Source organism: Melitaea cinxia, chromosome 23, assembly GCF_905220565.1.
Source record: "Melitaea cinxia chromosome 23, ilMelCinx1.1, whole genome shotgun sequence".
NCBI classification, from domain to species: Eukaryota; Metazoa; Arthropoda; class Insecta; order Lepidoptera; family Nymphalidae; genus Melitaea; species Melitaea cinxia.
In genome coordinates this window covers 11,731,686-11,756,524 of record NC_059416.1, presented here as the reverse complement: position 1 = coordinate 11,756,524, position 24,839 = coordinate 11,731,686, and the positions used below count along the sequence as shown (strand labels likewise).

Genomic DNA, 24,839 nt, shown 5'->3' with positions numbered 1-24,839 from the left:
TGTAACGATTTCATGACATATCATCAAATTTCTATGCAGTAAATATTTGAGTGAGATATATTATACAATACTAGCTGACCCCGCAAACGTTTTGCTATTAACCCCCCTCAATCTCCCCCCCCCATTTTAAATTACGGGTATGAAAAATAGATGTGGGATTCTCAGACCTACCCGATATGCATACAAAATTTCATAAAAATCGGTCCAGCCGTTTCGGAGGAGTATTGTAACTAATATTGTGACACGAAAATTTGATATATATCAAAATCATAACAGGCGTAAACATAAAAAAATAAATCTCTGTTACTGTTACTGCCGTCATTGCACTTTTGTTTTAAATATAACACGTTAATTACTTTTTAAAAGCTATGTCCATGTTGATTGTACACGTTCTACATACCTTTCTTTCATTCATTCAAATATAATTTATCATGGTATTATTTCCAGGAAACTACCCCCTCGAGTCGTCCCACAAGTCAGATACCCACCGCGAGGACGTACACTATTGTTGTTAATATAAAGAATTTCGTTTGTCGTATGAACGATATCGCAGAACTATCCCTAGCGTTGCACGATGCAGGCGGTAATAAAATAACTGAAAATGTTTTATTGAAATGGCCACCCGGACACTTGGGAGCCGCAGAGTTGTTTACAGCGCCATCTGTTGTTTTTACGGTGAGCTATTTTTATTTATATTTGATTTTATGTAATTTAATTAATTGAAAAATATAATACTGCATTTTATAATTAAATATCAACTAAATTGTTTTGATTGTTAAGACTAGATGACACACTTAGTTATTTAATTTTTTTTTTGTTCTTCTCCTATGAGACTTTTTACTTTTCTTGATATACTTTCAAAAATAAAAATAAAAACGATTGTGTTTTAGACCACACGACTGAAATAACGCTTCTTTAGCTCCATCTAACTTATATCTTCCTCTCAATCATCACGTCCCGATCACTATTTTCGTAACGTTCTCGTCACGCATCAACCCCACTTTTCTTTACTTCCCAAGTCAAGCATGCATAAAGATGTTTTATTTTAGATACTTATAAAATCTAAATTGAATTAGTAGATCCTGAGTCTTAGAAACGTTTTAATATAATTTGTTTCAAATACATACTTTTCTGCAAATTTTTCTTAACAAGAAACTTCTAAGTAACTTGCATCAGTCAAGCCCTTCTCGAGTCTAGCGCTTCGCAACTCATTTACCGATTTAATTTTTATTTATATAGATAATAGATAAACATTTATATAATATCATGAAAAATTCCTTCATCAGGACCTCGGTAGCGATATAAAGAAAGAAAAAGTATTTCTAGTCTGTCACGTTGTTCGTATCGGTTCAATGGAGGCACAAAGTGTAGAAAATAGGCGTAGTACAATAGTAGCGTTGACTGGTCACAGCGCTGTTAACATAAGACGGCCATTTGGTCTCGCGTGTGCGGATATAACTCAGCATTTGGCCGCTGATAATTCGGATAAGGAGATTTTATTGCCTTTTTATCCGTGAGTACATATCATTTTATAGTACTGTAACAGTGTTTGCTGGCAAAACGAAAAAAGAACCGACTTCATTTGACATCGACAAGTAATACAATGTAGGTAGTTGAAAAAAATTATCTGTAAAATACATATTAATAGGGATAACTTAAAAGTCACTCGTCAGATCTACATCAAATTTAAATGGCTTCACATGTCAAGTAAGTGTAGGTTTTGATTAAAAAAAAGAATCGTCAAAATCGGTACACCCAGTAAAAGTTATGAGGTAACACACATAATTATTTATACAGTATTTTTTATACAGTTGAATTAAGAACTTCCTCCTTTTTTTGAAGTCGGTTAAAAAGAAACTCAAATATCCTGAAAAGAAGTTAGTATAACTCCTCAAGTTAACTAAACTTAAACTCCTCAAGTTAACTTAAAGTTTGGGTTTGTGGATTGCCACTAAAAATCATTAAATATATTTCAGGTGTGAAAAAGACAATATGGATACGTTATTGAAGAAAGTGATAGCGAATCGAGAACTCAAGGACAAACACTCGCAAGGGCTATGGGTGTTCTTGCAAATGGTTGAGGGCGATTTAAAACAGGTAAGTTATTGGTAATACTGATGTCGTTTCTCTTCGATAATTATAATTTACTATGATAGACTAACATCTGAAATAGGATAAATCTTCATATACATAGTACAAACTCAATGTTTCTATCACTCATATATTTTTGTTATACTTCAAGCTATCGTAGTCCACTGCTGGATACATGCCTTCCTAAGTTTGTGCCAAACGTTCCAGCTGTCCACTATTCTCAATTAGCCTCCATCGGTGACTTGAGATATATCATCGGTCCAGCGTCCTGGTTTATAATGTAATTTGACCAAATTTCGTCCACTAAGATGTAGTTGTTTGAAATTTAGTCACATAAAATAAACCACTTGCATAAAAATTTCCGCTGAATTGCACTGGAAAAGTGTAGCTGATTAAGCTCCGAACCTTCTCATATACGGAATATATGGCTATTCCAAAAAGTGGCAAAAGTGGCTGAACTAATCACAAACAAAAAATATAGTTAATCATAAAAACATACGTCGATTAATTTAATAATTTAAAATTTCAGATCCGTCAAGAGAATCCTCACATGGTCGTCGGCAATACGGCGTTCGCTCGAAAAATGGGATTCCCAGAAGTGATACTACCCGATGACGCCAGAAATGACTTATATGTGACGCTAGTTTCGGGAATCTTTTCTAGAGGATCGGGAAAGAGTTCTGAGAGAAATGTGGAGCTGTCGGCGCGGGTTGTGGACCGCGCGGGGAACGTAGTGCCGGTAACTGACTACCACTACACACTACACTACTACCCCACACCACTTTACCACTATCTCCCCCCTCACTACACACGACTACTACATACTATACGCACAACTACACGCAACTGATGGTAAGCGATTACCGTAGCCTATGGACGCCTACAACACCAGAAGCATTTGCACATTGCCGACCCTATCTCTGACTCTCCCCAGGAGATCTGGACACCTTATTCAACACACTCATTATCCTCTGTAAGGTTGGGGTACTTCCTCGGTTGGGCTGCTCCAAATTTCAAACAAAATATCTCCTACTGTGCCGTTAATAACCAGAATCTCACACACGACACACTACCACTTCATACTTAGGACAACTACAAGTACTGTGTGTATGACGTTGAATGCTATTCGCGTTGAGAATATAGTTAACTCGTCGCTGGTAATTAACTTACAATTAATCTCGCTCCCTTACTAATTAAATTAGCTATAAGCCAAAAAAAATGGTTTACTTCATCTACTCAATTTGAGTGGCATTCTAATTTACTACAATCTAATTGATCAAGGGGCTAAGTTACAGCAATGTCTCACTTTTTCTTAACACAAATAGGCTATATGTTGTACTATTAAATATTTTCAGGGTGTGATCTCAGTAGGCGCTGGAGTGCCGTTAGTAAACGAATACACATCGATTGTGTACTATCACGAAGATCGGCCGAGATGGAATGAAGTATTTAAGGTATTTGTTTTGATTACATAAATATTTGTTTAAAAGTGAAGAATGGAGGAGGCGTTCTTGAGAAAAAAGCCTGGGGTGTCGGATACGCATGTGAATGTTCCAATATGTATGGAAGATTGCCATTAAACAGGGTAAAATTCTGATGTAATCGTGTTTCGTCCACAGAAGCCATATAACGTCAAATGTCATCTGTGTCACCCAAAAAAAAGTGGTCACAATTTGCAGAGTCCAACCTAGGATTGTAGTTTTATAAAGAGCTTCTATATATCTATTTATTTAAAAAAAATGTCATAATTAATTAAATTCTTGTCTTCATTATTTTCAGGTGTGTCTAAATATAGATGAATTCAAAGAAGCCCATATAGTATTCCTATGTCGACATCGCAGTTCCAACGAAGCGAAAGATCGCGCTGAGAAATATTTTGCTATGTCTTACTTAAGGCTCATGCAGAAAGATGGCACTACTATTCCCGACACGCAGCACAATTTAGCCGTTTATAAAGTTAGTATAAATTTATTTATTAAGTTTCCTTTATTTGTTTGTTTTGTTGTTCATTGTTTTATTTAGTTATTTTAAGTTATAAGGTTCGATATCAAAGAGCTATACTAAATACTTCAAATTTTACTTCCAAGCAGTTGTTGGTCTGTCTCGAAACAGACTTATGTCAAATGGTCCTATATCATCAAAGGTTGAAAACCACTGATATCGATAATTTCTTTTGGCTATAAAAATAATAGAGCCTTAAAGACCAATTTTACCCCTTATTTACCTATTTCAAGACGAGCAGCAGCGTCTTCGGTGCGACAAAGCCAGTTCTGCGGTTACCAACTCGTCTGTCTAGCGCGGTGATTATGGGCAAAACACACGAGTTTGCGCCATTCTAGCGCGAATTTGTGAAAGCCATGTCCAGTAGTGGATGATAAAGTGATGATGATGATGGTGATTATGATGATGGTGATGATGATGATGATGGTGATGATGATGATGATGATGATGATGATGATGATGATGATGATGATGATGATGATGATGACGTTGATGACGATGATGATGATGATGATCTCTTACAAGTAGAGTTTCCTAAAAACGTGTCTTCCTCACGAGTAAGTTCAGGTGACGGTTAAAGTTTTGGTATTTGATTTATAACCCCCGTGAAGTAGATGCTCCCAACTCGATATCCTTGTCCGTCGCCGGAGCAGATTTTAAAGTTTGCAAAGGTATTGAATCAATTTATATGTTGTAATCTGTGCTCTATCGCCGAACGCTCAACATCCTTCGCTTTTCAACAGATCGACCACAAGAAGAGCGGCGGCGGGCCGGGCGCGGAGGCCGAGGCGGCGCGCGCGTGCCTGCAGCTGCCGTCGCGCCGCGACTCGCTGCCGGCCGGCGCCGAGCGCGGCCTGGCGCGGGCGGCGCTGGCGCTGCAGCCGCGCGACTCGCTCGCCGTCGCCACCAAGCTCTGCTCCACCAAGCTCACGCAGCGCGGTAAGCGCTCTGTTGTCCTCCACTGTACGACGGGCGCCGAGCGCGGCCTGGCGCGGGCGGCGCTGGCGCTGCAGCCGCGCGACTCGCTCGCCGTCGCCACCAAGCTCTGCTCCACCAAGCTCACGCAGCGCGGTAAGCGCTCTGTTGTCCTCCACTGTACGACGGGCGCCGAGCGCGGCCTGGCGCGGGCGGCGCTGGCGCTGCAGCCGCGCGACTCGCTCGCCGTCGCCACCAAGCTCTGCTCCACCAAGCTCACGCAGCGCGGTAAGCGCTCTGTTGTCCTCCACTGTACGACGGGCGCCGAGCGCGGCCTGGCGCGGGCGGCGCTGGCGCTGCAGCCGCGCGACTCGCTCGCCGTCGCCACCAAGCTCTGCTCCACCAAGCTCACGCAGCGCGGTAAGCGCTCTGTTGTCCTCCACTGTACGACGGGCGCCGAGCGCGGCCTGGCGCGGGCGGCGCTGGCGCTGCAGCCGCGCGACTCGCTCGCCGTCGCCACCAAGCTCTGCTCCACCAAGCTCACGCAGCGCGGTAAGCGCTCTGTTGTCCTCCACTGTACGACGGGCGCCGAGCGCGGCCTGGCGCGGGCGGCGCTGGCGCTGCAGCCGCGCGACTCGCTCGCCGTCGCCACCAAGCTCTGCTCCACCAAGCTCACGCAGCGCGGTAAGCGCTCTGTTGTCCTCCACTGTACGACGGGCGCCGAGCGCGGCCTGGCGCGGGCGGCGCTGGCGCTGCAGCCGCGCGACTCGCTCGCCGTCGCCACCAAGCTCTGCTCCACCAAGCTCACGCAGCGCGGTAAGCGCTCTGTTGTCCTCCACTGTACGACGGGCGCCGAGCGCGGCCTGGCGCGGGCGGCGCTGGCGCTGCAGCCGCGCGACTCGCTCGCCGTCGCCACCAAGCTCTGCTCCACCAAGCTCACGCAGCGCGGTAAGCGCTCTGTTGTCCTCCACTGTACGACGGGCGCCGAGCGCGGCCTGGCGCGGGCGGCGCTGGCGCTGCAGCCGCGCGACTCGCTCGCCGTCGCCACCAAGCTCTGCTCCACCAAGCTCACGCAGCGCGGTAAGCGCTCTGTTGTCCTCCACTGTACGACGGGCGCCGAGCGCGGCCTGGCGCGGGCGGCGCTGGCGCTGCAGCCGCGCGACTCGCTCGCCGTCGCCACCAAGCTCTGCTCCACCAAGCTCACGCAGCGCGGTAAGCGCTCTGTTGTCCTCCACTGTACGACGGGCGCCGAGCGCGGCCTGGCGCGGGCGGCGCTGGCGCTGCAGCCGCGCGACTCGCTCGCCGTCGCCACCAAGCTCTGCTCCACCAAGCTCACGCAGCGCGGTAAGCGCTCTGTTGTCCTCCACTGTACGACGGGCGCCGAGCGCGGCCTGGCGCGGGCGGCGCTGGCGCTGCAGCCGCGCGACTCGCTCGCCGTCGCCACCAAGCTCTGCTCCACCAAGCTCACGCAGCGCGGTAAGCGCTCTGTTGTCCTCCACTGTACGACGGGCGCCGAGCGCGGCCTGGCGCGGGCGGCGCTGGCGCTGCAGCCGCGCGACTCGCTCGCCGTCGCCACCAAGCTCTGCTCCACCAAGCTCACGCAGCGCGGTAAGCGCTCTGTTGTCCTCCACTGTACGACGGGCGCCGAGCGCGGCCTGGCGCGGGCGGCGCTGGCGCTGCAGCCGCGCGACTCGCTCGCCGTCGCCACCAAGCTCTGCTCCACCAAGCTCACGCAGCGCGGTAAGCGCTCTGTTGTCCTCCACTGTACGACGGGCGCCGAGCGCGGCCTGGCGCGGGCGGCGCTGGCGCTGCAGCCGCGCGACTCGCTCGCCGTCGCCACCAAGCTCTGCTCCACCAAGCTCACGCAGCGCGGTAAGCGCTCTGTTGTCCTCCACTGTACGACGGGCGCCGAGCGCGGCCTGGCGCGGGCGGCGCTGGCGCTGCAGCCGCGCGACTCGCTCGCCGTCGCCACCAAGCTCTGCTCCACCAAGCTCACGCAGCGCGGTAAGCGCTCTGTTGTCCTCCACTGTACGACGGGCGCCGAGCGCGGCCTGGCGCGGGCGGCGCTGGCGCTGCAGCCGCGCGACTCGCTCGCCGTCGCCACCAAGCTCTGCTCCACCAAGCTCACGCAGCGCGGTAAGCGCTCTGTTGTCCTCCACTGTACGACGGGCGCCGAGCGCGGCCTGGCGCGGGCGGCGCTGGCGCTGCAGCCGCGCGACTCGCTCGCCGTCGCCACCAAGCTCTGCTCCACCAAGCTCACGCAGCGCGGTAAGCGCTCTGTTGTCCTCCACTGTACGACGGGCGCCGAGCGCGGCCTGGCGCGGGCGGCGCTGGCGCTGCAGCCGCGCGACTCGCTCGCCGTCGCCACCAAGCTCTGCTCCACCAAGCTCACGCAGCGCGGTAAGCGCTCTGTTGTCCTCCACTGTACGACGGGCGCCGAGCGCGGCCTGGCGCGGGCGGCGCTGGCGCTGCAGCCGCGCGACTCGCTCGCCGTCGCCACCAAGCTCTGCTCCACCAAGCTCACGCAGCGCGGTAAGCGCTCTGTTGTCCTCCACTGTACGACGGGCGCCGAGCGCGGCCTGGCGCGGGCGGCGCTGGCGCTGCAGCCGCGCGACTCGCTCGCCGTCGCCACCAAGCTCTGCTCCACCAAGCTCACGCAGCGCGGTAAGCGCTCTGTTGTCCTCCACTGTACGACGGGCGCCGAGCGCGGCCTGGCGCGGGCGGCGCTGGCGCTGCAGCCGCGCGACTCGCTCGCCGTCGCCACCAAGCTCTGCTCCACCAAGCTCACGCAGCGCGGTAAGCGCTCTGTTGTCCTCCACTGTACGACGGGCGCCGAGCGCGGCCTGGCGCGGGCGGCGCTGGCGCTGCAGCCGCGCGACTCGCTCGCCGTCGCCACCAAGCTCTGCTCCACCAAGCTCACGCAGCGCGGTAAGCGCTCTGTTGTCCTCCACTGTACGACGGGCGCCGAGCGCGGCCTGGCGCGGGCGGCGCTGGCGCTGCAGCCGCGCGACTCGCTCGCCGTCGCCACCAAGCTCTGCTCCACCAAGCTCACGCAGCGCGGTAAGCGCTCTGTTGTCCTCCACTGTACGACGGGCGCCGAGCGCGGCCTGGCGCGGGCGGCGCTGGCGCTGCAGCCGCGCGACTCGCTCGCCGTCGCCACCAAGCTCTGCTCCACCAAGCTCACGCAGCGCGGTAAGCGCTCTGTTGTCCTCCACTGTACGACGGGCGCCGAGCGCGGCCTGGCGCGGGCGGCGCTGGCGCTGCAGCCGCGCGACTCGCTCGCCGTCGCCACCAAGCTCTGCTCCACCAAGCTCACGCAGCGCGGTAAGCGCTCTGTTGTCCTCCACTGTACGACGGGCGCCGAGCGCGGCCTGGCGCGGGCGGCGCTGGCGCTGCAGCCGCGCGACTCGCTCGCCGTCGCCACCAAGCTCTGCTCCACCAAGCTCACGCAGCGCGGTAAGCGCTCTGTTGTCCTCCACTGTACGACGGGCGCCGAGCGCGGCCTGGCGCGGGCGGCGCTGGCGCTGCAGCCGCGCGACTCGCTCGCCGTCGCCACCAAGCTCTGCTCCACCAAGCTCACGCAGCGCGGTAAGCGCTCTGTTGTCCTCCACTGTACGACGGGCGCCGAGCGCGGCCTGGCGCGGGCGGCGCTGGCGCTGCAGCCGCGCGACTCGCTCGCCGTCGCCACCAAGCTCTGCTCCACCAAGCTCACGCAGCGCGGTAAGCGCTCTGTTGTCCTCCACTGTACGACGGGCGCCGAGCGCGGCCTGGCGCGGGCGGCGCTGGCGCTGCAGCCGCGCGACTCGCTCGCCGTCGCCACCAAGCTCTGCTCCACCAAGCTCACGCAGCGCGGTAAGCGCTCTGTTGTCCTCCACTGTACGACGGGCGCCGAGCGCGGCCTGGCGCGGGCGGCGCTGGCGCTGCAGCCGCGCGACTCGCTCGCCGTCGCCACCAAGCTCTGCTCCACCAAGCTCACGCAGCGCGGTAAGCGCTCTGTTGTCCTCCACTGTACGACGGGCGCCGAGCGCGGCCTGGCGCGGGCGGCGCTGGCGCTGCAGCCGCGCGACTCGCTCGCCGTCGCCACCAAGCTCTGCTCCACCAAGCTCACGCAGCGCGGTAAGCGCTCTGTTGTCCTCCACTGTACGACGGGCGCCGAGCGCGGCCTGGCGCGGGCGGCGCTGGCGCTGCAGCCGCGCGACTCGCTCGCCGTCGCCACCAAGCTCTGCTCCACCAAGCTCACGCAGCGCGGTAAGCGCTCTGTTGTCCTCCACTGTACGACGGGCGCCGAGCGCGGCCTGGCGCGGGCGGCGCTGGCGCTGCAGCCGCGCGACTCGCTCGCCGTCGCCACCAAGCTCTGCTCCACCAAGCTCACGCAGCGCGGTAAGCGCTCTGTTGTCCTCCACTGTACGACGGGCGCCGAGCGCGGCCTGGCGCGGGCGGCGCTGGCGCTGCAGCCGCGCGACTCGCTCGCCGTCGCCACCAAGCTCTGCTCCACCAAGCTCACGCAGCGCGGTAAGCGCTCTGTTGTCCTCCACTGTACGACGGGCGCCGAGCGCGGCCTGGCGCGGGCGGCGCTGGCGCTGCAGCCGCGCGACTCGCTCGCCGTCGCCACCAAGCTCTGCTCCACCAAGCTCACGCAGCGCGGTAAGCGCTCTGTTGTCCTCCACTGTACGACGGGCGCCGAGCGCGGCCTGGCGCGGGCGGCGCTGGCGCTGCAGCCGCGCGACTCGCTCGCCGTCGCCACCAAGCTCTGCTCCACCAAGCTCACGCAGCGCGGTAAGCGCTCTGTTGTCCTCCACTGTACGACGGGCGCCGAGCGCGGCCTGGCGCGGGCGGCGCTGGCGCTGCAGCCGCGCGACTCGCTCGCCGTCGCCACCAAGCTCTGCTCCACCAAGCTCACGCAGCGCGGTAAGCGCTCTGTTGTCCTCCACTGTACGACGGGCGCCGAGCGCGGCCTGGCGCGGGCGGCGCTGGCGCTGCAGCCGCGCGACTCGCTCGCCGTCGCCACCAAGCTCTGCTCCACCAAGCTCACGCAGCGCGGTAAGCGCTCTGTTGTCCTCCACTGTACGACGGGCGCCGAGCGCGGCCTGGCGCGGGCGGCGCTGGCGCTGCAGCCGCGCGACTCGCTCGCCGTCGCCACCAAGCTCTGCTCCACCAAGCTCACGCAGCGCGGTAAGCGCTCTGTTGTCCTCCACTGTACGACGGGCGCCGAGCGCGGCCTGGCGCGGGCGGCGCTGGCGCTGCAGCCGCGCGACTCGCTCGCCGTCGCCACCAAGCTCTGCTCCACCAAGCTCACGCAGCGCGGTAAGCGCTCTGTTGTCCTCCACTGTACGACGGGCGCCGAGCGCGGCCTGGCGCGGGCGGCGCTGGCGCTGCAGCCGCGCGACTCGCTCGCCGTCGCCACCAAGCTCTGCTCCACCAAGCTCACGCAGCGCGGTAAGCGCTCTGTTGTCCTCCACTGTACGACGGGCGCCGAGCGCGGCCTGGCGCGGGCGGCGCTGGCGCTGCAGCCGCGCGACTCGCTCGCCGTCGCCACCAAGCTCTGCTCCACCAAGCTCACGCAGCGCGGTAAGCGCTCTGTTGTCCTCCACTGTACGACGGGCGCCGAGCGCGGCCTGGCGCGGGCGGCGCTGGCGCTGCAGCCGCGCGACTCGCTCGCCGTCGCCACCAAGCTCTGCTCTACCAAGCTCACGCAGCGCGGTAAGCGCTCTGTTGTCCTCCACTGTACGACGGGCGCCGAGCGCGGCCTGGCGCGGGCGGCGCTGGCGCTGCAGCCGCGCGACTCGCTCGCCGTCGCCACCAAGCTCTGCTCTACCAAGCTCACGCAGCGCGGGAAGCGCTCTGTTGTCCTCCACTGTACGACGGGCGCCGAGCGCGGCCTGGCGCGGGCGGCGCTGGCGCTGCAGCCGCGCGACTCGCTCGCCGTCGCCACCAAGCTCTGCTCCACCAAGCTCACGCAGCGCGGTAAGCGCTCTGTTGTCCTCCACTGTACGACGGGCGCCGAGCGCGGCCTGGCGCGGGCGGCGCTGGCGCTGCAGCCGCGCGACTCGCTCGCCGTCGCCACCAAGCTCTGCTCCACCAAGCTCACGCAGCGCGGTAAGCGCTCTGTTGTCCTCCACTGTACGACGGGCGCCGAGCGCGGCCTGGCGCGGGCGGCGCTGGCGCTGCAGCCGCGCGACTCGCTCGCCGTCGCCACCAAGCTCTGCTCCACCAAGCTCACGCAGCGCGGTAAGCGCTCTGTTGTCCTCCACTGTACGACGGGCGCCGAGCGCGGCCTGGCGCGGGCGGCGCTGGCGCTGCAGCCGCGCGACTCGCTCGCCGTCGCCACCAAGCTCTGCTCCACCAAGCTCACGCAGCGCGGTAAGCGCTCTGTTGTCCTCCACTGTACGACGGGCGCCGAGCGCGGCCTGGCGCGGGCGGCGCTGGCGCTGCAGCCGCGCGACTCGCTCGCCGTCGCCACCAAGCTCTGCTCCACCAAGCTCACGCAGCGCGGTAAGCGCTCTGTTGTCCTCCACTGTACGACGGGCGCCGAGCGCGGCCTGGCGCGGGCGGCGCTGGCGCTGCAGCCGCGCGACTCGCTCGCCGTCGCCACCAAGCTCTGCTCCACCAAGCTCACGCAGCGCGGTAAGCGCTCTGTTGTCCTCCACTGTACGACGGGCGCCGAGCGCGGCCTGGCGCGGGCGGCGCTGGCGCTGCAGCCGCGCGACTCGCTCGCCGTCGCCACCAAGCTCTGCTCCACCAAGCTCACGCAGCGCGGTAAGCGCTCTGTTGTCCTCCACTGTACGACGGGCGCCGAGCGCGGCCTGGCGCGGGCGGCGCTGGCGCTGCAGCCGCGCGACTCGCTCGCCGTCGCCACCAAGCTCTGCTCCACCAAGCTCACGCAGCGCGGTAAGCGCTCTGTTGTCCTCCACTGTACGACGGGCGCCGAGCGCGGCCTGGCGCGGGCGGCGCTGGCGCTGCAGCCGCGCGACTCGCTCGCCGTCGCCACCAAGCTCTGCTCCACCAAGCTCACGCAGCGCGGTAAGCGCTCTGTTGTCCTCCACTGTACGACGGGCGCCGAGCGCGGCCTGGCGCGGGCGGCGCTGGCGCTGCAGCCGCGCGACTCGCTCGCCGTCGCCACCAAGCTCTGCTCCACCAAGCTCACGCAGCGCGGTAAGCGCTCTGTTGTCCTCCACTGTACGACGGGCGCCGAGCGCGGCCTGGCGCGGGCGGCGCTGGCGCTGCAGCCGCGCGACTCGCTCGCCGTCGCCACCAAGCTCTGCTCCACCAAGCTCACGCAGCGCGGTAAGCGCTCTGTTGTCCTCCACTGTACGACGGGCGCCGAGCGCGGCCTGGCGCGGGCGGCGCTGGCGCTGCAGCCGCGCGACTCGCTCGCCGTCGCCACCAAGCTCTGCTCCACCAAGCTCACGCAGCGCGGTAAGCGCTCTGTTGTCCTCCACTGTACGACGGGCGCCGAGCGCGGCCTGGCGCGGGCGGCGCTGGCGCTGCAGCCGCGCGACTCGCTCGCCGTCGCCACCAAGCTCTGCTCCACCAAGCTCACGCAGCGCGGTAAGCGCTCTGTTGTCCTCCACTGTACGACGGGCGCCGAGCGCGGCCTGGCGCGGGCGGCGCTGGCGCTGCAGCCGCGCGACTCGCTCGCCGTCGCCACCAAGCTCTGCTCCACCAAGCTCACGCAGCGCGGTAAGCGCTCTGTTGTCCTCCACTGTACGACGGGCGCCGAGCGCGGCCTGGCGCTCTTACGATACCCACGGGAAGAGAGGGGGTGGCTATCTATAATATAAAAATGAGTCGCTGAATGTGTTGCTAAGCGCAAAACTCGAGAACGGTTGGACCGATTTCGCTAATTCTTTTTTTAAAATGTTCCTTGAAGTACGAGGATGGTTCTTACGGAGAGAAAAATTCTAAAAAAAAAAAAATAAAATTTCCTGAAAAAGTCTAAAAACAACACTTTTCTATACTCCCATACAAAAGATTTGTGATAATACTTAAAAGTCAATTTGAACTTTAATACCACACGATAAAGTTTGTGTTAAGTGATACGAAGTTCGCCGGGTCAGCTAAGTATTCTATAATGCCGTAGCCACACAGCTTACTCTGCTGATTCTACTCTAGACATAAATTAAAAAACCAGTGTACTTTAGACCACACGACTAAAGTGAAACTTCTGCACAATAGGCCTGCTCTGTGTCTTAGATATCCGAAATGTAACTAGCTATGATAGGAAAAGAGAAAGAAAATGTGTGCTCACACCTCTCTCTCTTGCTCCATTCGCCTCCCGCGATCATACTTTTGTAACTCTCCCATCACGCATTCACCAGCTCAATCCCCAAGTCAAGAAGTTTTACTTCAAAAACTAGGAACTCGATAAGCAGCTCTCTAATGTAATATTTCTTACTATTCGCAGAGGAAATTCTCGGCGTACTAAAGTGGAGCACCCACCACGCTGACGGTACGCTGCGTGCGGCTCTCACGCGACTGCTCCGTGTGCCAAACGACGAACTGGTCAAGTTCCTGCAGGATATATTAGATGCCCTATTTAGTATATTGACTCAGGTAAGTTGACGACACCGTTTAATCTTTTCTTAGACAATACCGTTCAGAGCCAATTTGTAAAATATGTTTGTTTATAGATTATATAGGTGCTATAAAAGATAAATTATAAATTTGAAAGTAGTCACCATTATTCGTTTAAGTGTCATTTCATTTCATTTTTTTTTTAATTAATCTAGAAAGATTTTGTAACGCCGCGGTGGCGTCCAAGATTGATGGAAAATTTTTGTTTGTAAAATGACGATTCTAAGATGTAGAATCCTATTTCAATAAAGTTATTTTTGATTTTGTCAACAAGTCTATGTAATTTTTCTTTGGCAAACAAGCACGCAAGGCAAGTCGATCATGAAGCTTGTTGAAATATTTATAAAACCTAAATATTAAATATCTTACTAGTTTAAAAGGTATGAAAGAAAGAGTAAAGGAAGTAAAGTGAGTAGATAGAGTAACAGTAGCTCATTCTCAATTCTAATCCAGGTAGAAGAAAATACGGAAGAATACACAGAACAAAGTTACGAGGTTCTGGTACTGGACTGCTTGCTGCAGGTCATTTCGCTTGTTGCTGACCACAAGTACCAGCATTTCCAGCCAGTGTTACATGTATACATCGAACGAAGTTTCTGCGATGCGCTCGCTTATAAGTACGTATAAATCGTATGTTTACTACAACTTGTCTGTTTTAAAGATTAACTTGAAATTAACAACGATACCCTGTTAATACGGCTCTGCCACAATCAAATAGATTGTATTAAAAAAATATCGGTACCTAGATACTCCATTAATACATATAATAAAAATGTAAATATAATATTTTTGTGCACGTTAATTTCAGAAATGGCTTATTCGATTTAGATGCGGTTTTCACTAATATGTCAATCGATTGATCAATAAAAAAGTTATACCAATTCAAAGAAACACATTGGACACGTAAATTCTACGTTCTATGCATAATTGGAAATTTTAATATTTTATTCGTCATCATCATCATTTCAGTCTATTGCAGTCCACTGCTGGACATAGGCCTCCACAAGTTCGCGCCAAAAATGCGTGAACTCATGTGTGTTACCCATAGTTACCACGCTGGGCAGGCGGGTTGGTGACCGCAGGGTTGGCTTTGTCGCACCGAAGACGCTGCTGCTCGTCTTCGGCCTGTGTATTTCAAAGCCAGCGGTTAGATGGTTATTCCGCCATCGGTCGGCTTCTTAAGTTCCTTAGTAGTGGAACTGTGTTATCCCTTAGTCGCCTCTTACGACACCCACGGGAAGAGAGGGGTTGGCTATATTCTTTGGTGCCGTAGCCACACAGCAATGTTTTATTCATAACTTAATGTAAATAGTGAATATTTTAGTAACACGTAAACGTACGTAACGTAATGTAAAATGTATTAGGAAGTACAATTTACATTACATTCGTAAGTTTTACGATTTTACTTCGCGGACAAGCCCAAATCGTTCTAAGGGATGGTAAATAAAAAATAAATCGATTAATACGCAATCGATTATTTCTATTTTTAAAATAAATTGCGTAGTAACAAATAGATCTCTCGATCTAGATTTCTTAGGTTAACCGATACCGCTAAAAAAATGGTATTCGCAAATTGAATGATTAATTTGTTATCCAATAGAAATCGAGTATAACAAAAAATAGTCGATTATTATAAAAATTTATTATTTGTCAGATTTCTAAATCGTACTAATTTTGGTATATTTGTATTTGACCGCCTGCCCAGCGTGGTGACTATGGGCAAAACACATGAGTTCACGCTATTTTTGGCGTAAACTTGTGGAGGCCATGTCCAGCAGTGGACTGTATAGGCTGTATTTTTTTTTTTTTTTATTCGGTTCACAAATTGAATGATACAATATAAAAAAAAAATTTATGTATGTAACAATTTGAAAGGTGTACAATGTTCATTCTAATTACAGTGAACACAGCATGCAATTTTAACATGTTCAGCGTAAACTAATCACAAAATATTAAAAACTATTTAAATGTAATGATGTATTTGACACCAAACGTTCGATCCCCAGGAAGCTGATATCGATAATGGTGTGGGCGATCCGTTCGGCGGAACAGGGCGAGGTGGCGGCCAAGCGGCTGCTGCAGTGCATGAAGTGTTTCGAGAGCCTGGCGCGCCTGCTGCTGCGCTCCTGGCAGCTGCGGGCCGCGCTGGGCTCGCGGGCCACCGGCGAGCCCGGGGCCGCGCCCGCGCACTGCCCGGACCTGAAGGTTAGGGGGGGGGGGTAAAGCTCTGGTGTTTAATTCAGAGAGGGGATACGGGAGATGCACGGGGCATAGGCTTCTTTCCCGATGTAGGAGAAGGATCAGAGCTTAATCCACCACGCTGCTCCTGCGGGTTGGCGGATATATGACCGTGAGTAACGATCGCTATCAGGTGTACACGATAACAACCGGGACCGACGGCTTAACGTGCTCTCCGAGGCACGGTGGGGAAATTCATAAGGACTGCACGAACACCCAGACCACGGAAAACACCGGTATGGCCAATACAAATGTTTGTCATGTGCGAGGATCGAACCCGCAACCGCCAGCGCAACAGGTACAATCCATGGCTGTAACCGTTGCGCTAACACGGCGTCACAAGATTATTGCACCCAAAATACTAAAGACGGTAGCAAGGAAGCGGACGGTTCACCAGGTCGTACGCGGTTGTCGTAGGTTATAGGAATCTCTCCATTATACCGGGGCCCGGAGGCTTTGTCCGCGCCTACCGCTGAGGCGAGATGGCGAATGTTAGCGCGACCCCATCTCGCCCCACCCTGGCGGATGACTGCTAACACGTGGTGTATCCATGATGGATTAAAAAAAAAAGGTTATAGGAATCTCTACCAACAGAACTATCTCAAGCGCATTGTCAACCTTAGCCCCGAATTTGCTCAGGAGCTCTGGTTACTTCACCACAGGGATATAATACTACTATAAGATCTTGAGCAGGATATTTACCGCGCACTCCTACTTCTTGTCCTGGGAACAGAAAACTATGTTATGACTGTTGACAAGTTTTTTTTATTTTTTTTTAATTTTTTTATTATATCTACACAATACGCACACGATCCTAAAGTAAGCAACTTAATGCTTGTGTTATAGGTAACAGCTGACTGGTATATAGCTACAGATTTTTTTTTTCGATAAACATACTTATAAATAATACATATCGATTGTCCCTACGTACAGTATCGAAACTGAAAATTTTCTATTTTTTTATTGCATGAAAAAACTACTTTTTATGTATATTTTCAAAGAAAAAAAAAGAAGAAAATGCTATAAAATACACATAAAGTCACATTTTTCATGAGCTTATTTATACTCAATATCGATACATAACAAATCATTCAGCGTAAAAAAATGTAAAGTGCCTTTTTACAATTTCGATATTATACGTAGGGACAGTCGATATATAAATAAATATTTATATTACACCCGGACTCGGGGTGGGAATCGAACCCACGACCCTCGGAGCAGAGAGCAGGGTCACTACGAACTGCGCCAACGGGCTAGTCAAGCTATTATGAGCCTGTGCTGCCGCGCTAGAGGGCGCGGGTTCGACCCCCGCTCCGATCACGACGTCAGCCGTAACCCCCCCGCAGAGCCTGCTGGAGGCGCTGGTGTGGCTGATGCGCTGCGGCGACGCGGCGCTCACGTGCCAGGGCTCGGCGCTCAAGTACCTGCCGCACGCCGCGCCGCACCTGGCGCGCGCCATGTCCGACACGCAGCTCAGGTGGGCACGCCGCTATAACCCCCCCGCAGAGCCTGCTGGAGGCGCTGGTGTGGCTGATGCGCTGCGGCGACGCGGCGCTCACGTGCCAGGGCTCGGCGCTCAAGTACCTGCCGCACGCCGCGCCGCACCTGGCGCGCGCCATGTCCGACACGCAGCTCAGGTGGGCACGCCGCTATAACCCCCCCGCAGAGCCTGCTGGAGGCGCTGGTGTGGCTGATGCGCTGCGGCGACGCGGCGCTCACGTGCCAGGGCTCGGCGCTCAAGTACCTGCCGCACGCCGCGCCGCACCTGGCGCGCGCCATGTCCGACACGCAGCTCAGGTGGGCACGCCGCTATAACCCCCCCGCAGAGCCTGCTGGAGGCGCTGGTGTGGCTGATGCGCTGCGGCGACGCGGCGCTCACGTGCCAGGGCTCGGCGCTCAAGTACCTGCCGCACGCCGCGCCGCACCTGGCGCGCGCCATGTCCGACACGCAGCTCAGGTGGGCACGCCGCTATAACCCCCCCGCAGAGCTGGTGTGGCTGATGCGCTGCGGCGACGCGGCGCTCACGTGCCAGGGCTCGGCGCTCAAGTACCTGCCGCACGCCGCGCCGCACCTGGCGCGCGCCATGTCCGACACGCAGCTCAGGTGGGCACGCCGCTATAACCCCCCCGCAGAGCCTGCTGGAGGCGCTGGTGTGGCTGATGCGCTGCGGCGACGCGGCGCTCACGTGCCAGGGCTCGGCGCTCAAGTACCTGCCGCACGCCGCGCCGCACCTGGCGCGCGCCATGTCCGACACGCAGCTCAGGTGGGCACGCCGCTATAACCCCCCCGCAGAGCCTGCTGGAGGCGCTGGTGTGGCTGATGCGCTGCGGCGACGCGGCGCTCACGTGCCAGGGCTCGGCGCTCAAGTACCTGCCGCACGCCGCGCCGCACCTGGCGCGCGCCATGTCCGACACGCAGCTCAGGTGGGCACGCCGCTATAACCCCCCCGCAGAGCTGGTGTGGCTGATGCGCTGCGGCGACGCGGCGCTCACGTGCCAGGGCTCGGCGCTCAAGTACCTGCCGCACGCCGCGCCGCACCTGGCGCGCGCCATGTCCGACACGCAGCTCAGGTGGGCACGCCGCTATAACCCCCCCGCAGAGCTGGTGTGGCTGATGCGCTGCGGCGACGCGGCGCTCACGTGCCAGGGCTCGGCGCTCAAGTACCTGCCGCACGCCGCGCCGCACCTGGCGCGCGCCATGTCCGACACGCAGCTCAGGTGGGCACGCCGCTATAACCCCCCCGCAGAGCCTGCTGGAGGCGCTGGTGTGGCTGATGCGCTGCGGCGACGCGGCGCTCACGTGCCAGGGCTCGGCGCTCAAGTACCTGCCGCACGCCGCGCCGCACCTGGCGCGCGCCATGTCCGACACGCAGCTCAGGTGGGCACGCCGCTATAACCCCCCCGCAGAGCCTGCTGGAGGCGCTGGTGTGGCTGATGCGCTGCGGCGACGCGGCGCTCACGTGCCAGGGCTCGGCGCTCAAGTACCTGCCGCACGCCGCGCCGCACCTGGCGCGCACCATGTCCGACACGCAGCTCAGGTGGGCACGCCGCTATAACCCCCCCGCAGAGCCTGCTGGAGGCGCTGGTGTGGCTGATGCGCTGCGGCGACGCGGCGCTCACGTGCCAGGGCTCGGCGCTCAAGTACCTGCCGCACGCCGCGCCGCACCTGGCGCGCGCCATGTCCGACACGCAGCTCAGGTGGGCACGCCGCTATAACCCCCCCGCAGAGCCTGCTGGAGGCGCTGGTGTGGCTGATGCGCTGCGGCGACGCGGCGCTCACGTGCCAGGGCTCGGCGCTCAAGTACCTGCCGCACGCCGCGCCGCACCTGGCGCGCGCCATGTCCGACACGCAGCTCAGGTGGGCACGCCGCTATAACCCCCCCGCAGAGCCTGCTGGAGGCGCTGGTGTGGCTGATGCGCTGCGGCGACGCGGCGCTCACGTGCCAGGGCTCGGCGCTCAAGTACCTGCCGCACGCCGCGCCGCACCTGGCGCGCGCCATGTCCGACACGCAGCTCAGGTGGGCACGCCGCTATAACCCCCCCGCAGAGCCTGCTGGAGGCGCTGGTGTGGCTGATGCGCTGCGGCGACGCGGCGCTCACGTGCCAGGGCTCGGCGCTCAAGTACCTGCCGCACGCCGCGCCGCACCTGGCGCGCGCCATGTCCGACACGCAGCTCAGGTGGGCACGCCGCTATAACCCCCCCGCAGAGCCTGCTGGAGGCGCTGGTGTGGCTGATGCGCTGCGGCGACGCGGCGCTCACGTGCCAGGGCTCGGCGCTCAAGTACCTGCCGCACGCCGCGCCGCACCTGGCGCGCGCCATGTCCGACACGCAGCTCAGGTGGGCACGCCGCTATAACCCCCCCGCAGAGCCTGCTGGAGGCGCTGGTGTGGCTGATGCGCTGCGGCGACGCGGCGCTCACGTGCCAGGGCTCGGCGCTCAAGTACCTGCCGCACGCCGCGCCGCACCTGGCGCGCGCCATGTCCGACACGCAGCTCAGGTGGGCACGCCGCTATAACCCCCCCGCAGAGCTGGTGTGGCTGATGCGCTGCGGCGACGCGGCGCTCACGTGCCAGGGCTCGGCGCTCAAGTACCTGCCGCACGCCGCGCCGCACCTGGCGCGCGCCATGTCCGACACGCAGCTCAGGTGGGCACGCCGCTATAACCCCCCCGCAGAGCTGGTGTGGCTGATGCGCTGCGGCGACGCGGCGCTCACGTGCCAGGGCTCGGCGCTCAAGTACCTGCCGCACGCCGCGCCGCACCTGGCGCGCGCCATGTCCGACACGCAGCTCAGGTGGGCACGCCGCTATAACCCCCCCGCAGAGCCTGCTGGAGGCGCTGGTGTGGCTGATGCGCTGCGGCGACGCGGCGCTCACGTGCCAGGGCTCGGCGCTCAAGTACCTGCCGCACGCCGCGCCGCACCTGGCGCGCGCCATGTCCGACACGCAGCTCAGGTGGGCACGCCGCTATAACCCCCCCGCAGAGCCTGCTGGAGGCGCTGGTGTGGCTGATGCGCTGCGGCGACGCGGCGCTCACGTGCCAGGGCTCGGCGCTCAAGTACCTGCCGCACGCCGCGCCGCACCTGGCGCGCACCATGTCCGACACGCAGCTCAGGTGGGCACGCCGCTATAACCCCCCCGCCGAGCCTGCTGGAGGCGCTGGTGTGGCTGATGCGCTGCGGCGACGCGGCGCTCACGTGCCAGGGCTCGGCGCTCAAGTACCTGCCGCACGCCGCGCCGCACCTGGCGCGCGCCATGTCCGACACGCAGCTCAGGTGGGCACGCCGCTATAACCCCCCCGCAGAGCCTGCTGGAGGCGCTGGTGTGGCTGATGCGCTGCGGCGACGCGGCGCTCACGTGCCAGGGCTCGGCGCTCAAGTACCTGCCGCACGCCGCGCCGCACCTGGCGCGCGCCATGTCCGACACGCAGCTCAGGTGGGCACGCCGCTATAACCCCCCCGCAGAGCTGGTGTGGCTGATGCGCTGCGGCGACGCGGCGCTCACGTGCCAGGGCTCGGCGCTCAAGTACCTGCCGCACGCCGCGCCGCACCTGGCGCGCGCCATGTCCGACACGCAGCTCAGGTGGGCACGCCGCTATAACCCCCCCGCAGAGCCTGCTGGAGGCGCTGGTGTGGCTGATGCGCTGCGGCGACGCGGCGCTCACGTGCCAGGGCTCGGCGCTCAAGTACCTGCCGCACGCCGCGCCGCACCTGGCGCGCGCCATGTCCGACACGCAGCTCAGGTGGGCACGCCGCTATAACCCCCCCGCAGAGCCTGCTGGAGGCGCTGGTGTGGCTGATGCGCTGCGGCGACGCGGCGCTCACGTGCCAGGGCTCGGCGCTCAAGTACCTGCCGCACGCCGCGCCGCACCTGGCGCGCGCCATGTCCGACACGCAGCTCAGGTGGGCACGCCGCTATAACCCCCCCGCAGAGCTGGTGTGGCTGATGCGCTGCGGCGACGCGGCGCTCACGTGCCAGGGCTCGGCGCTCAAGTACCTGCCGCACGCCGCGCCGCACCTGGCGCGCGCCATGTCCGACACGCAGCTCAGGTGGGCACGCCGCTATAACCCCCCCGCAGAGCCTGCTGGAGGCGCTGGTGTGGCTGATGCGCTGCGGCGACGCGGCGCTCACGTGCCAGGGCTCGGCGCTCAAGTACCTGCCGCACGCCGCGCCGCACCTGGCGCGCGCCATGTCCGACACGCAGCTCAGGTGGGCACGCCGCTATAACCCCCCCGCAGAGCCTGCTGGAGGCGCTGGTGTGGCTGATGCGCTGCGGCGACGCGGCGCTCACGTGCCAGGGCTCGGCGCTCAAGTACCTGCCGCACGCCGCGCCGCACCTGGCGCGCGCCATGTCCGACACGCAGCTCAGGTGGGCACGCCGCTATAACCCCCCCGCAGAGCCTGCTGGAGGCGCTGGTGTGGCTGATGCGCTGCGGCGACGCGGCGCTCACGTGCCAGGGCTCGGCGCTCAAGTACCTGCCGCACGCCGCGCCGCACCTGGCGCGCGCCATGTCCGACACGCAGCTCAGGTGGGCACGCCGCTATAACCCCCCCGCAGAGCTGGTGTGGCTGATGCGCTGCGGCGACGCGGCGCTCACGTGCCAGGGCTCGGCGCTCAAGTACCTGCCGCACGCCGCGCCGCACCTGGCGCGCGCCATGTCCGACACGCAGCTCAGGTGGGCACGCCGCTATAACCCCCCCGCAGAGCCTGCTGGAGGCGCTGGTGTGGCTGATGCGCTGCGGCGACGCGGCGCTCACGTGCCAGGGCTCGGCGCTCAAGTACCTGCCGCACGCCGCGCCGCACCTGGCGCGCGCCATGTCCGACACGCAGCTCAGGTGGGCACGCCGCTATAACCCCCCCGCAGAGCCTGCTGGAGGCGCTGGTGTGGCTGATGCGCTGCGGCGACGCGGCGCTCACGTGCCAGGGCTCGGCGCTCAAGTACCTGCCGCACGCCGCGCCGCACCTGGCGCGCGCCATGTCCGACACGCAGCTCAGGTGGGCACGCCGCTATAACCCCCCCGCAGAGCCTGCTGGAGGCGCTGGTGTGGCTGATGCGCTGCGGCGACGCGGCGCTCACGTGCCAGGGCTCGGCGCTCAAGTACCTGCCGCACGCCGCGCCGCACCTGGCGCGCGCCATGTCCGACACGCAGCTCAGGTGGGCACGCCGCTATAACCCCCCCGCAGAGCCTGCTGGAGGCGCTGGTGTGGCTGATGCGCTGCGGCGACGCGGCGCTCACGTGCCAGGGCTCGGCGCTCAAGTACCTGCCGCACGCCGCGCCGCACCTGGCGCGCGCCATGTCCGACACGCAGCTCAGGTGGGCACGCCGCTATAACCCCCCCGCAGAGCTGGTGTGGCTGATGCGCTGCGGCGACGCGGCGCTCACGTGCCAGGGCTCGGCGCTCAAGTACCTGCCGCACGCCGCGCCGCACCTGGCGCGCGCCATGTCCGACACGCAGCTCAGGTGCGCAGGTTCTGTCGAGTGCTGCTTGTGTGACTAGTAGTGGGGAGGGAACTTTCTACGTCATACGCACGCATACACCCTGTGACATTCCACTGTTTTTTTTTTTTTTTTTTTTTTATTCCTACGCCTCCGAGTTTTATGTTTCGGAGTCCTTATTTACAATTGGTATAATTTGCGTCTAGGTCTCTTTTATCATACTTCTCGCTTTTAATCCGTTGCTCTGTCATTCCGCATTCCGGTTTCTTCTTTTATCCATCCGCATTCATTCGCTGTGGAGTATTTCCCGTCATCGAATTAAATTATCATTTCTATTTAGTTCTTATTCTATTTCAATTTTGTATAAAAAAAATATTAAACTTTAAATTCAGTCCTCAACATGCCACTGTTGAGCGCAAGCCTCTTTCTCCATGTAGGAGAAGGATCGGCGCTTAATCCGCCACGCTGCTCCACTGCGGGTTGGTGGATATGGATAAAGGTTTAGATTAGAAACCATCGAATTTTGGGATGAAGGGGGGTGAAAGACACTACCCTTGGTACCACTGCCACACTTCGGAACCCCATGGTTATGGAGATATCCATGGTTAAAGTTTTGAGATAAGAAGAATTTCGCAGGTTTCACATGTTTTTTTCACATTTCACAAGCATTTTTCACATTTCGCACGTTATTTTCATATTTAACACGTTATTTTCACATTTCACACGTTATTTTCACATTTCACACATTATTTTCACAAGTTATTTTTGAACAGGAGTACGTAAAAACGATCTCGAATGCAAGATCAACAAACGTTACAATTACATTATTAAAGCAGCATATTTCGACAGTAATTTTATAATTCAGTAACAATTATTAAAAATGAAACAAAACATTGAATATTTTTGTACATGGCAGTAAATAAGTAAAAATAAGTAAAAAACATGACATGAAATAAAATACACTACAACCATTTTGTTTAAAAGTCAGTCTTAGTCTATGTTGTCTATGTGGTTAAACGTCAGTTCGTATCGTGTGTTGATCTTGCAGTCGCGATCGTTTTTACGTACTCCTGTTCGAAAATAGCTTGTGAAAATAATGTGTGAAATGTGAAAATAACGTGTGAAATGTGAAAATAACAATAAGTTACGTAACGGAGCATGGGTGGCACTCCCCGCAGTGCCGGAGCTAAGGTGGAGTCAGACGTGGAGCTCGAAGGTATTGTAATAGCTTTAAATTCTTACTCTAATCTCAAAACTTTAACCATGGATATCTCCATAACCATTGGTTTCCGAATGATGGCAGTGTTACCCAGTGTAGCTCCCCCTCCACTCTGCGCCTTCCACTCCCAAAACCCCATAATTCGATGGTTCTTAATCTAAAGTATAGCCCGGATATGTTCCCTTCTGTGAGTAACGATCGCTATCAGGTATTTATGGCAACAACCGGGACTGACTACTTAACGTGCTCTCTGTAACTCAGTGGGGAGACCTGCAAAGACAGACATCCTAGCCGGAAAAAAATATTTGTACATTAGTGTTTTAGGTAAGCTACTTGCTTACACTACACCAGAGCGGTTGTTACTACGTCATATACTTTATTGGAATGTAATCAGATTTTTAACCGACTTCAAAAAAGGAGGAGGTTACTCAATTCAACCGTATATATATTGTGTATGTTCGGGGATATCTTCGTCGTTTATGAACCGATTTTGATAATTCTTTTTTTGTTGGAAAGAAGATATCCCTGGTGTAGTACCATGATAAGGAAACCAGGATCTGATGATGGGATCCCAGAGAAATCGAGGGAGACCCTCGAAAATCCGCATAACTTTTTACTGGGTGTACCGATTTTAATGGTTTTTAATTTAATCGAAAACCGATGTTTATCATGTGGTAACATTTAAATTTCATCGAGATCTGATTACAACTTGACTATTTTTTCATCTACCTACATTGTATTACTTGTCCGATATGTCGGGCTATTTGGCAATGTGAAAAATAAAGTGTAAATTGCTGTTATCAGTATATATTATGAGTTTAAAAATGGTTATTTATTAATGTTAGTTGGAAAAAAAAATTAAAGT

The 24,839-nt window shown here is 57.4% G+C and overlaps 1 protein-coding gene across 1 annotated transcript in view; it reads left to right on the top strand.

Moving 5' to 3' along the window:
- Nucleotides 1-24,839, top strand: part of LOC123665135 (dedicator of cytokinesis protein 1) — a 92,249-nt gene that overhangs the window by 27,029 nt on the left and 40,381 nt on the right. Inside the window, exons 6-16 of the mRNA XM_045599480.1 lie at nt 448-675; nt 1,287-1,513; nt 1,977-2,097; nt 2,621-2,830; nt 3,447-3,545; nt 3,871-4,047; nt 4,836-5,031; nt 13,412-13,560; nt 14,035-14,198; nt 15,588-15,786; nt 17,166-17,296. Of these exons, the coding sequence (XP_045455436.1) occupies nt 448-675; nt 1,287-1,513; nt 1,977-2,097; nt 2,621-2,830; nt 3,447-3,545; nt 3,871-4,047; nt 4,836-5,031; nt 13,412-13,560; nt 14,035-14,198; nt 15,588-15,786; nt 17,166-17,296 (1,901 nt within the window). The remainder of the gene's footprint in view (nt 1-447; nt 676-1,286; nt 1,514-1,976; nt 2,098-2,620; nt 2,831-3,446; nt 3,546-3,870; nt 4,048-4,835; nt 5,032-13,411; nt 13,561-14,034; nt 14,199-15,587; nt 15,787-17,165; nt 17,297-24,839) is intronic.